The 11,735-nt window shown below is 51.4% G+C and overlaps 1 protein-coding gene across 1 annotated transcript; it reads left to right on the plus strand.

The window, feature by feature from the left end:
* Positions 1-1,117: 1,117 nt before the first annotated feature.
* ECH1 (enoyl-CoA hydratase 1) lies at positions 1,118-10,561 on the plus strand. The gene is made up of 10 exons (XM_077852786.1): positions 1,118-1,293; positions 1,709-1,916; positions 2,061-2,149; positions 7,868-7,992; positions 8,083-8,131; positions 8,328-8,392; positions 9,230-9,300; positions 9,390-9,461; positions 9,941-10,091; positions 10,255-10,561. Exons 1-10 carry the CDS (start codon positions 1,170-1,172, stop codon positions 10,357-10,359), a joined length of 1,059 nt encoding a protein of 352 aa, XP_077708912.1. The 5' UTR covers positions 1,118-1,169; the 3' UTR covers positions 10,360-10,561.
* The last annotated feature ends 1,174 nt before the right edge of the window (positions 10,562-11,735 follow it).

The raw sequence follows: 11,735 nt of genomic DNA on the forward strand, positions 1-11,735 counted from the left end.
TCAGGTCATGATCCCGGGGTCTTGAGATCCAGCATCTGGCTCCCTGCTCAGTGGGGAGTCTGCTTCTCCCTCTCTCCTGCTTGTGCTATCACACACTTGCTCTCAAATAAAATCTTAAGAAATAAATTCTAAAGAAATTTAAAATTGTTTCCTATCCTGGCGTCTGCACAGTGGCTTCAGAGCTTCCCATTATATAGATAACCATAAACAGTTCTCTGTTGATGGAAGTTTTCCAATAACCATAAACAGTTCTCTGTTGATGGAAGTTTGCCAAAAGAGCTTTAACCCGTCTATGACACATTTAAGAAGGCAAGGTATTTCCTACAATTCCATTTGCCTGGAGGCTTCTGTCTTGGTGCACAATTCCCTAAAGAGCATGCTTAAGCAATTTTATGGCACTTTTGAGGTTTTTGGGTAACTGGCTTTTTCCGAGGAGTTTTATTTTATTTTATTTTATTTTATTTTAATTTTTATTTATTTATGATAGTCACACAGAGAGAGAGAGGCAGAGACACAGGCAGAGGGAGAAGCAGGCTCCATGCACCGGGAGCCCGATGTGGGATTCGATCCCGGGTCTCCAGGATCGCGCCCTGGGCCAAAGGCAGGCGCCAAACCGCTGCGCCACCCAGGGATCCCAGAGTTTTATTTTTTAAAGAAATTATTTTAAGCACATGAACTTCAGAGCCGCATAGATGCCCTCTTTGGCACTCCTGAAGCCCAGATACCTTCAACTAGTGACTTTCCCTCCCCCAAGCTCCAATTTCCTCAGGGCACAATCAAAAATAGTGCGAACTCTTGGTGGTGTGCGAGTTCAAACAGATTGCAAAGCGCGCAATGTTGGCTCCTCTATATTTTCATTCTCTTACAAGGGTAAGCTCAGTACTAGATAACTTTTTTTTCCCCAGTTAACAAGTTCCCAGTGCATGATGACAAAATTGCAAGGCTGCAGTTACTCTGCCATTATGTCCTTGAACATTTCAACAGTCCCCGGTGTCTCCCACCATTATGCCACAGCGCTGGGCTGAAACGTGCAGCAGCAACAATACGCCAGGTTCCCACTGGGGCAAAGGGCGCATTACTAAACGCCTATTTCCGGTTGCCCTTAATAAAGATGGCGGAGGTATGGGCGCCAGCACCATCAGGCTGCGGCATCGGTGCCCTCGCCAAACATGGTGGCGTCGTACCCGCCCCCTTGGCTTCTTCCTGTCTGTCGGGCTAGTTCCGCTAGCTCCTGGGTTGCGATGGCGGCAGCGATGGCGGCTTCTCGCAGTCTCCGAGATCTGCTAATGCGGCGTGAGTCACCTCGACCTCTGGAGTCCGTTGCTCCGTCGTGCCGTCATAAGCGCCATTGGATGGGGAGGCCTGTCGCGGGTGCCGGGCTGAGCACCTTAAACACAGGGGGTGCATATGCTCCCAACCAAAGAGCGCCCTAATTCTGTAAGCCTGTGCCTTACAATTGGGTCGCTTCGCGTTCCCCATGTGGGGTCAGCCCCACGATCAAGGGTCTGAAGAAGTCCTCTCACTGAGGCCACTGATAAGTGCCCTCCTAATCTGAAAGTTTGTATCCTCCTAAACAGGTTTCTTAGGGACCCGTGTTCCCCAGTCTAACATCACTGAAAGGAAATGGGGCCCTTCTGCTCTTGAAGGCACTGTGTCCCCAACCTGGGGTCCTCACCTCAAAGCCTCTTCTTTTCCTTTATCTCCCCAGGACTGGTGGCGCCCACCCCGCAGGGCCTCAGCCTTTGCCTTCGCCCCTTGAGCTCTGCTGCGCAAGATGAGGCCTCCACAGCAGCCCCCAGAGAAGCACCAGGCCACAGCTATGAGTCCCTTCGGGTGACAGCTGCCCAGAAGCACATCCTGCACGTGCAGCTGAACCGGCCTGAGAAGAGGAATGCCATGAACAAGGCCTTCTGGAGGTAGGGCCTGCGGATCATGGAGGCCTGCCTGCAGGAGGAGGCAGGGGCTGAGGGAGTGGGCAGGATTGGGGTGTGGGGGACAGAGTTCAGGAGGGCACGGGATACCCTTCCAAGACACAGCCCTTCTCTCCTTGCCCCGCCCAGAGAGATGGTGGAGTGCTTCAACAAGATAGCACAAGACCCTGACTGTCGGGCTGTGGTGATCTCTGGTGCAGGAAAAGTATTCACTGCAGGTACCAGCTGCTCTCCACCCTCACCCCTGCCAGTCTCCCCTGCTCCTGGCATTAGAGCAGTTTTTCCTAACTAGGGTTCCAGCTTCTAACTTCCACTTGTATCTTTTTCTTTCTTTAATTTAAAACATTCAAATACCATGGGGGGCCTGGGTGGCTCAGTGGTTGAGCATCTGCCTTCAGCTCAGGTCATGACCCGGGGTCCTGGGATCGAGTCCCACATCGGGCTCCCTGCAGGGAACCTGCTTCTCCCTCTGCCTATGTCTCTGCCTCTCTCTGTCTTTCATGAATGAATGAATGAATAAATAGATAAATAAATAAAATCTTTATTTTATTTTTTTAATAAATCTTTTTTTTTTAATTTTTACTTATTTATGATAGTCACCGGGTGGGGGGGGGGTGGGTGCGGGGCAGAGACATAGGCAGAGGGAGAAGCAGGCTCCATGCACCGGGAGCCTGACGTGGGATTCGATCCCAGGTCTCCAGGATCGCGCCCTGGGCCAAAGGCAGGCGTTAAACCACTGCGCCACCCAGGGATCCCAAATAAAATCTTTAAAATAAAAATAAAACATTCAAATACCAAAATGAGTCCAATAGAACATGACTGAATGATGAGCTTTGAAGTCTGATTTGTGGCCTTGACCAAGGCCCTTAACTTATCAGTCTGTTTTTGTTTGTTTTTTAATGTCACTAACGTGTATTATAATAACATGCTTTCAACACACACGCACTGATTTCCAGTTACATGTCTGTTAGGACTTTTAATTGTCCCACGCATCTGTTCTTCAGGCTGGATAATTTCCATTGACCAAATTCCCTGAATCCTTTGTCATCCTAATTCTACTGTGAAGCCTATCCAGTGATTTTTAAAATTTTAGATACTGTGGTTTTTGGTTCCCAAATTTTCACTGGGTTCTTTTTTTTATATTTGCTGTTTCTCTACTGTAGCTTGTTATTGATCACAAGCATGTTCTTTGCACTGTTGCTCCTAGTTCTAACCACTGCTTTAAAACTCTTGTCTCCTGGTTCCAACATCTGGGTCACATTGGGGTCAGTCTATGTTCATTATCTTTTCTCTTGAAAGACTGAGTCTCATTCTCCTGTTTGTTTGCATTTGGAATAAATTCTGGGTTGTATCCTGGATATTGGGATATGGAAAGACGATGTGGAAACTCTGGGTCCTATTCTCTACCTCTGGAGACTTGAATTTCCTGTTCTAGCAGCTTAGTTGGAATCAGTTTTTATCTTTTTTTTTTTTTTTTTTTTTTTTTTTACGATAGGCACACATTGTGAGAGAGAGGCAGAGCCATAGGCAGAGGGAGAAGCAGGCTCCATGCACCGGGAGCCCGACGTGGGATTCGATCCCGGGTCTCCAGGATCGCGCCCTGGGCCAAAGGCAGGCGCCAAACCGCTGCGCCACCCAGGGATCCCGGAATCAGTTTTTAGATCTCTTGCTGGGCTGCATGCATGGTTCATGGGTCAGCAAGAGATTTGGGCAGAGATGGTCCATAGAATTTGGGGCTCCTTTCTCTGGCTCGCTTTTTTCTGGAATATCCCCCCTCACTTTCCAGCAGCTACGGTTACCCTGGACTCTGTTTTCTGGTTCTTCAGGCACAACTTCCAGCCTCCCCTTAGTCTAGAAACTTTAAAAATAGCTAACTCTCGGGGTGCCTAGGTGACACAGTCGATTAAGGGTATGACTCTTGGTTTCAGCTCAGGTCCTGATATCAGGACCGCAAACTTGAGCCCCGCTCAGACTCCAAACCCAGTGTGGAGTCAGCTTGAGATTCTCTCTCCCTCTGCCCCTCTCGCTCATGTTCTTTCTCTCTCCCTCTCTCAAACAAATAAATAAATCTTTAAAAAAAATTTTTTTTAAAGAACTCCAACTAATTCTCACGGTGCTAGTCCCTTCTTTTAAGTGACAAATTCCTCCAGAATCTACCCTGTGCCATCAGGTGGTGGTTTATATCTTGTCGACCCAAAACATGCTAGTTGTCCTATGTGGGCAGCTTCCATTCCAGAAGTGAAGCAGTAGGTGGATACATTGCTCTCTGCACAGGGCCCAGCCTGCTGCTGGGGACACAGTGGTGATCGAGGCAGCCCCGGGCCCTGGCATCACGGAGTGGCCAGCTCAGTGGGGAAGACAGACAGTAAACAGGCTATTTCTCGTTGTCTCCCCTCTTAACATCTTTACGTGTCCCCTCTCTTCGTTCTCCTCTCGTTGATCTGTTTGGATGACAGACACCACAGCGCAAGCCCCTTCCTGGGGGCCCTGGACCTAGAAACAGGAAGGTAGCCCCTGGTTCTCAGCCCTCCTCTTCACGGAGCTCGTGCCAGAGAAACGAAAGACTAGGCTTCATCAGTGGCTGTGTCAGGCCTGGGGCCATCATCTCAGTTCCTAACTGGCTGAAGCCATCTGCTCTCATTTTCAACAGCAAGACTTGCAAGGCCAGAAAGAAGAAACTCAATGTAATTAGTAGTTCCTATGATAGAATAGAACCACTAATTAAATAAATAAATAAATAAATAAATAAATAAATAAATAAAAGGAGGGAAGTAGCCCACACGTATTTAACATCTGCAGTGTCTGGACCTGTCCACATATTAATTAATTCTCCCCAGAACCCTTCCAGATAAGTGCAATTATCGTCCCCCATTTTATGTGTGAAGCAACTGAGGCCCAGAGAGAGGAAGAAACTTGCCCGGTTCTCACAGTGGAAAATGGCAGAGCTAGGATTTTTTTTGTTTTTTGTTTTTTGGTTTTTTGGTTTTTTTAGAGAGAGAGTAAGTGTGAGAGCAGGAGGGGGTGGGCAGAGGGAGAGAGAGAACCTTAAGCAGACTGGGCAGGGAGCCCAACGTGGGGCTTAATCTCCGGACCCTGAGATCATGCCCTGAGCCGAAATCAAGAGTCAGATCCTTAAACCGACTGCGCCACCAAGGCACCCCTAAAACGTGTAGACCTTTTATTGATGGAGCCGTTATTATTTAGAATAACGAATAACAGAGTAAGGTTTATGAATGAGATCTGGAGCACTTCGAGGTTCCCAGGGGAGCCAGATGGGGGGCTTGTCTGCAATGAGCAGTTCTTAGGTGGGAGGAGGACACCTCGTACCATAGTCTGGTCCTTTATTTCAAGCGTTTGCAGAAGCCCAGGTGTGCAGGTCCGGGTGGTGTGGGTAAACCAGAAAAGCCAGGGATAGGAGGTGTTGCAAGTTTCCAGGCTGGGCTTGTTCTGGGAGCCAGCGTGGGTTCTGTTGAGTCACACAGGCTTCACAGACCCGCTGTGGAAGCCAGCAGATGCCGGCGGGCACTTCTGGCCTCCACTGAAATGGGGCACATGAGGTAACTGTGATGCCCTGTGACTGTGAAGCGCCTCTGGGGCTCTGTCTCCTCCAGGCCTGGCCTCTCTATCACCTCTGGGGAGGGTTTTACCCTCATTTTGTGGAGAAGAAGCCTGAGGCCCTGAGAATGAAGTGGCCTGGCCGAGGTCACACGGGAGTCCTGTCTTACCTGTATTTACCTTGCACAAATTCAGCTATACCCTGAACCAAAAATCCTCAAGTCTCTCTTATTTCTTTATTTTTAGAGATTTTATTTATATACTTGAGAGAGGAAGTGCGAGCGTCTAAATGGGGCCAAGGGGCAGAGGGGGAGGGAGAGAGAATCTCAAGCAGACTTCCACTGAGCAGGGAGCCCATGTGGGCTCAATCCCAGGACTCTGGGATCACGACCTGAGCTGAAGGCAGATGCTTAAGGACTGAGTCACCTAGGTGCTCCAGGTCCCTCTTATTTAAACAAGCCCTGGGGCCCACAAACACCCCCCCCCCCAAGTGTCAGGGGTGTGGCCAGATATGGGAGCGGTTTTTCAGTTTTATCAAATAACTTTGTTCAGAGGCAAAAGGATGAGAATGATTAACCCCAGGAGGAAGAAAGCAAGGGATGATTTTGCTTAGAACCATCTCATAGCAAAGTCTTACTCAGAGTAAGTCAAAGTCCACCGCCTGGCCAGTGAGGCCCCACGCACCTGGTTGCCCACTTCCTCCATGCTGTTCACACAGATCAGGAGCATTCCTACCACAGGGCCTTTGCACTGGCTCTTCCTGACATTTGGAGCTCTAATCCCAGATATCCCTAGAGCTCCCTCCCTCTCTTTCTTCAGATCTCTATTCAACAGTCACATTGTCAGGAGCACCTAGGTGGCTCAGTCAGTTAAGCATCAGACTCATCGTGATTTTGGCTCAGGTCATGATCCCAAGAGTTGTAAGATCGAGCCCGTGTCAGGCATTGCCCTGAGTATAGAGCCTGGTTAAGATTCTCTCTCCCTCTCTCCCTCTGCTCCTCCTCTCCTCCACGCTACCCCCACTCCCTCTCGTGCACCCCTGCTCAATGAGGGTGGGCATTGCTGTCTGTAGTTCACTTATTGAGCACTTGCTGTATACTAGACTCTGTTTAGGCATGCAAATGCAGTAGTGGGCAGAAAGACAAAACCCCCCTCCTGGAGCTCACATCCTAGAGAGGGAGACAGGCCTTAAGTGCAAGAAGCCCACAATTATGTGATAACAGGGATGTAAAGGGTGATAGGAATGCTACTTAGCCAGGGTAGCAGAGTAGGCCTCTCTGAGGAGCTGTGGCCTGAACAGAATGATGCGGTCAGTCTTCTTTTTTAAAAAAAGATTTTATTTATTTATTCACAAGAGACACAGAGAGAGGGGCAGAGACACAGGTAGAAGGAGAAGCAGGCTTCCTGCAGGGAGCCCGATGCAGGACTCAGTCCCAGGTCCCCGGATCAGGACCTGAGCCAAAGGCAGATGCTCAACTACTGAGCCACCCAGACACCTCTGGAGTCAGTCTTCTGACCACCACAGAGGGAGGGACTATCCTAGGCAGAGACCTGTAGGTAGGAAAACAAAAGTCCCGGGAAGGGACTATGTGATGTTGTTGAAACAGCTGTCGGAGGCCTCTGTGCCCAAAGGAACAGGCTGGAAACGATGTCCATGAGGGCTGGTAAGGTTTTGGCACATACCTTGTATTTTCTTCCAAGTAAGTGCGATGGGTGGGAAGAAGAGAAGACCCTGATGTGCTCACAAGTTCACTTGGCTGCTGTGGGGAAAAGTCAGGGCAGGGGTGGGAGTGGGGAGACCAGGGGAAACAATTTTCGGCAGAGCAGGGGTCCTGGAGAATGATTAGTGGAGGAAAGGTCAGATTTGGGATCGTCTTGCAGTTGGAGCCACAAAAATTGCTCCATCTCTTGAATCTTCCTGAGGAAAGTCATCACCGTTGACTCATGCCAAAAACCCTTGTCTCCTAAGCCACCTGACACGATGGTGAAAAGCGTGACCTCTGGAACCAGTGCATGGTTCTGGGCTTACCCCGTGCCACTACTCACAAGCCAGTGTGACCTTGGGCAAGTGGCTTAAACTCCATGTACCTTAGTTTACCCTCCCCCCAGTAAAATGGAGATAGTAATAGGACCCACTTCATAGGGTTGTTGTGAGAATAAAGTGAATCATGACCCTATAAATGCTAGCTTTTATTTATTTCACACCTAAGATGCAGTCCCTTGCTAGGTCCTGTGTCAAGTGGCTTTCTCCCATGGTGGTTTGGGGGTTCGAATCTGCTAAAGCTAAGTTCTGACCTCTAGTGGGGGTAATGCTGGGGTGGGGCAAGTGGGAAGGGTGGTGCCTGGGAGGTTCCAGGGTCCTCCTCACGCCTCCCCACCAGGTATCGACCTTATGGACATGGCTTCAGAAATCCTTCAGCCCCAAGGAGATGATGTGGCCCGCATCAGCTGGAACCTCCGTAACCTCATCACCAGATACCAAGAGACCTTCAGTGTCATCGAGAAGGTTCTCTGGGGGTCTGGTGGGGTACCCCTCCCCAACCCTGTCCATCTCCTCTGGACCAGCCCTGACACCACCCTTTCTGTTCCCTTGCAGTGTCCGAAGCCAGTGATCGCTGCCATCCATGGGGCCTGCATCGGTGCGGGTGAGTCAGCCACCCACCACCCATCCGGGCCCTTGCCCTGGCGGGGTGCCTGTTGGCTGCTGCCTCTCTACCTCAGCCAGTGACCTCCAGCCTCAGATCAATCTCTAGTTAAACGATGCCCAGAGGCACAACGCACCACCTGGGAGGAGGGGTCGGTGCTTGCAGTTGTTTAACCCCCCTGGCCTCCACCTCGCAGGTGTGGACCTCATCACTGCCTGTGACATCCGCTACTGTGCCCAGGATGCTTTCTTCCAGGTGAAGGTGAGCCTTCCTGAGCTTCCGGTTCCTGGGATCCTGCTCAGAGGTGGGCGATGATTGGCAGGGCAGGAGCCGAGCAGCCACAGAGCAGGTTAAGAGGGTGGGAGTGAGAGTGAGGGTGAGAAGGGAGGGCTTCGTGGAAGAGTTAAACAGAATTGAACCTTAAGAAGTAACACCTTGGGGGCGCCTGGGTGGCTCAGTGGGTTAAGCATCTGACTCTTGACGTCAGCTCAGGTCATGATTTCAGGGTGGTGAGATCGAGCCCCATGCATTGGGCTCCATGTTCAGTGGGGAGTGTGCTTGGGAGTCTCCCCTCCCTTTGCCTTTTCCCCTGCTCTCTCTCTCTCAAATAAATAAGTAAATCTTAAAAAAAAAAAAAAAAAAAAGTCACACTTTGGCCATGAAGGAAGTCAAGGGTAGGCCATGCTGTCCACATGGGGTTTGGAGTAAGTAAAGGTATGGGGGTGGGGGTGAGGCTGGGGTTGCTGCTGGGATCAGTGCTGGAGAGGACCCGAGCCACGATGGAGCCCATAGAGGCAGGAAGGGGGTCAGATGGACAGGGTTTGAGGGCTTCCATCTGGAGATAGATGTGGCCGACCCAGAGGAGCTGGGAGGGCAGAGGAACTGGGAGGTGGGCTGGGTTCTAGGCTGAAGGAAACTACATGGGCAAAAGCAGGTGGATGGCAATGAAATGGGGTGTTGTGGGGGCAGTTTCTGAGGTGGGTGTGGAGTGGGACCTCTGCCATATATGCAGAATTTTGCTGCCACTGAGGTTGCATGGTGGGAGGCAGTAAAGCCACAGACCAAGGACTGACATGATGCCCCCCCGCCTCCCCCCAGGAAGTGGACATAGGTCTGGCGGCAGATGTGGGAACGCTGCAGCGACTACCCAAAATCATCGGAAACCAGAGGTGGGTGGAGGAGCCAGGGAGGGGACCGCAGGGCGTGTCCTGGGCCCAGGATGACTGCCGTCCCCCTGATACACCCTGTCCTCTTGCAGTCTGGTCAACGAGCTGGCCTTCACTTGCCGCACAATGATGGCTGATGAGGCCCTGGGCAGTGGGCTGGTCAGGTAGGAGCCGCGGCCTGCGCTGGTTGACAGCTCAGGGGCAACCGGGGCCGGGCGCTTCCAGCGGGTATGCATCCTCGCAGATTCCCGGGGCTTCCTCTCTCAGCGTGGTCAGTTCTTCAGTCTGCGCTCCAGCGGCTGCTCTGATTGTTTCATTTTACGGCGGGTTTTCTGCCTTCTACTGTGATTGGCCACTTATGCATCCATGGGAGAAAGCCCTTCGGGCGCCTGGGTGGCTCAGTCCCTGACCGACTGCCTTCCGCTGGGGTCATGATTCTACTAGGATCGTGGGATCGAGTCCCCGGTGGGGCTCCCTGCTCAGCAAGCAGTCTGCTTCTCCCTCTCTCTCTGCCGCTCCCCCCTGCTCATGCTCCCTCTCTCTCTCAAATAAAAAATCTTTGAAAAAATCTTAAGAGAAACAGCCCTTTGCGGCTGGCCGCTTCTCCCCCTCTGCCCCACTTACGGGTTCCCCTCATCGGCAGCCGGGTGTTCCCAGACAAGGAGGGCATGCTTGATGCGGCCTTCACCCTGGCGGCCGAGATTTCCACCAAGAGCCCCGTGGCAGTGCAGAGCACCAAGATCAACCTCATCTACTCGCGCAACCATCCGGTGACCGAGGGCCTCAACTACGTGGTAAGGCTCTGCGTCCAACCAATCACAGCCCTCCTCTGATCCCATAGCAACCAGTCAGGTCCCAGCAGCCCTCTGCAGGCCTTGTCCTCTGCTTGGTGCGCTGCTGCCTCCTCCCTGCTTTTCATTGGTCCGACTCCAGCCTTCCCCTACCCTCTTCATCCAGGCGACCTGGAACATGAGCATGCTGCAAACCCAGGACATCATTAAGTCGGTCCAGGCTGCCATGGAGAAGAAGGAACTGAAGAGCATCACCTTCTCTAAGCTCTGAGAGCCGCTGCGGCCCGGGGCCTGGCCTGGGGCCTGGACTTCTCTTACCTCCCGCCCATTTCCTCATGGGCAGAGAAGGAGGATTAGTGAAGATGGTCGCCAGTGCCTTCTCCCTTGGTCTCCCTGTTTCTGACATTATGACACCGATCCTTATGCCCAGGGACTGACTTACCATCACCCGAACAATAAAGCAACTTAATGAACTTGGTGTCTGTATTGGAAAGAGAGGGGAAGCCGAAAGGAGCCAGGATGGCCCTGCGGGCTCCAAGCTCCAGATGGAGATTTGACCAATGGGAATGGGAAGGCGATGCCCATTCAGAGCTGGCAGCGGGCAGGCCAGGCCCGGCAGAACGCCTGGCGGGCACGAGCCAGCAAAAGTCACATGGCTGCCTCTGGGCTGGAAGGCTCCAGATGGCCTCCCTGCTGCTCCAGACTCGAGGGCGGTGTGCGCCCTGCCTGGCACCCACTCACTGCACAGCCTGCTGGATCTGACGCTGGCATCTGGCTAGAGTTCCACTGCTACCCAATCTTGGCCAACTGCCTCATTTTTCTTTTCTTTTTTATTTTTATTTTTTTTTTAATTTTTATTTATTTATGATAGGCACACAGTGAGAGAGAGAGAGGCAGAGACACAGGCAGAGGGAGAAGCAGGCTCCATGCCCCGGGAGCCCGACGTGGGATTCGATCCCGGATCTCCAGGATCGCGCCCTGGGCCAAAGGCAGGCGCTAAACCGCTGCGCCACCCAGGGATCCCTATTTTTTATTTTAAGTAGGCCCCACGCATGAGGTGGGGCTTGAACTCACCACCCTGACAGTAAGGGGGTCCCATGCTCTACCAACGGAGTCAGCCAGACGTCCCTGCCTCATTTCTTTAAACTTAAGGTTTCCAAAAAAAAAAAAAAAACTTACGGTTTTCATGTCCCTATATAATCCCAACCTCCTGGGTTTATGTTTGAAATGAGTGCAAGAAGCCAATGATCACTTTAGTGCCTTCTATACTCAAGTAGTCCTGTTCTGAGCAATTATTAGCTTAGTAATTCCTTTCAAGGCTTCTAGGAGGTTGATACTATTAAAATCCCATTTTACAGATGGGCAAATGAGGAAATTGAGGTTGAGGCACTGACCCAAGACTAAACAGTCAGGAAGTGGCCCAGGAAAGATCTGAACCCCTAAGATCTGGCTCCAGAAATCATCTTTTAAGCCACTATAGATAGTCTAATGTACATGGGTTGGGCGTGCAATAAATGTAGGTGCTTTTGTAGTTCCTAGGGGTGTCCAGAGCACCCAGTTCCTCCCTCCTTTCACTTCCTAACATTGCCCATCTGTCATGGGCCACTCCTGCAGTCTTGCCCTGCCCAACCATCCTGATCTCACCCT

This window comes from Canis aureus, chromosome 1 (genome assembly GCF_053574225.1).
Source record: "Canis aureus isolate CA01 chromosome 1, VMU_Caureus_v.1.0, whole genome shotgun sequence".
Lineage (NCBI taxonomy): Eukaryota > Metazoa > Chordata > Mammalia > Carnivora > Canidae > Canis > Canis aureus.

What these genes read in the sequence shown, in the direction of transcription:
- ECH1 (XM_077852786.1), top strand. Translation starts at nt 1,170, where the DNA reads ATGGTGGCGTCGTACCCGCCCCCTTGGCTTCTTCCTGTCTGTCGGGCT. An exon ending in ATGAACAAGGCCTTCTGGAG is followed by an intron (nt 1,917 to 2,060) that starts GTAGGGCCTGCG and finishes TGCCCCGCCCAG; the next exon opens with AGAGATGGTGGAGTGCTTCA. An exon ending in TGGGGCCTGCATCGGTGCGG is followed by an intron (nt 8,132 to 8,327) that starts GTGAGTCAGCCA and finishes TCCACCTCGCAG; the next exon opens with GTGTGGACCTCATCACTGCC.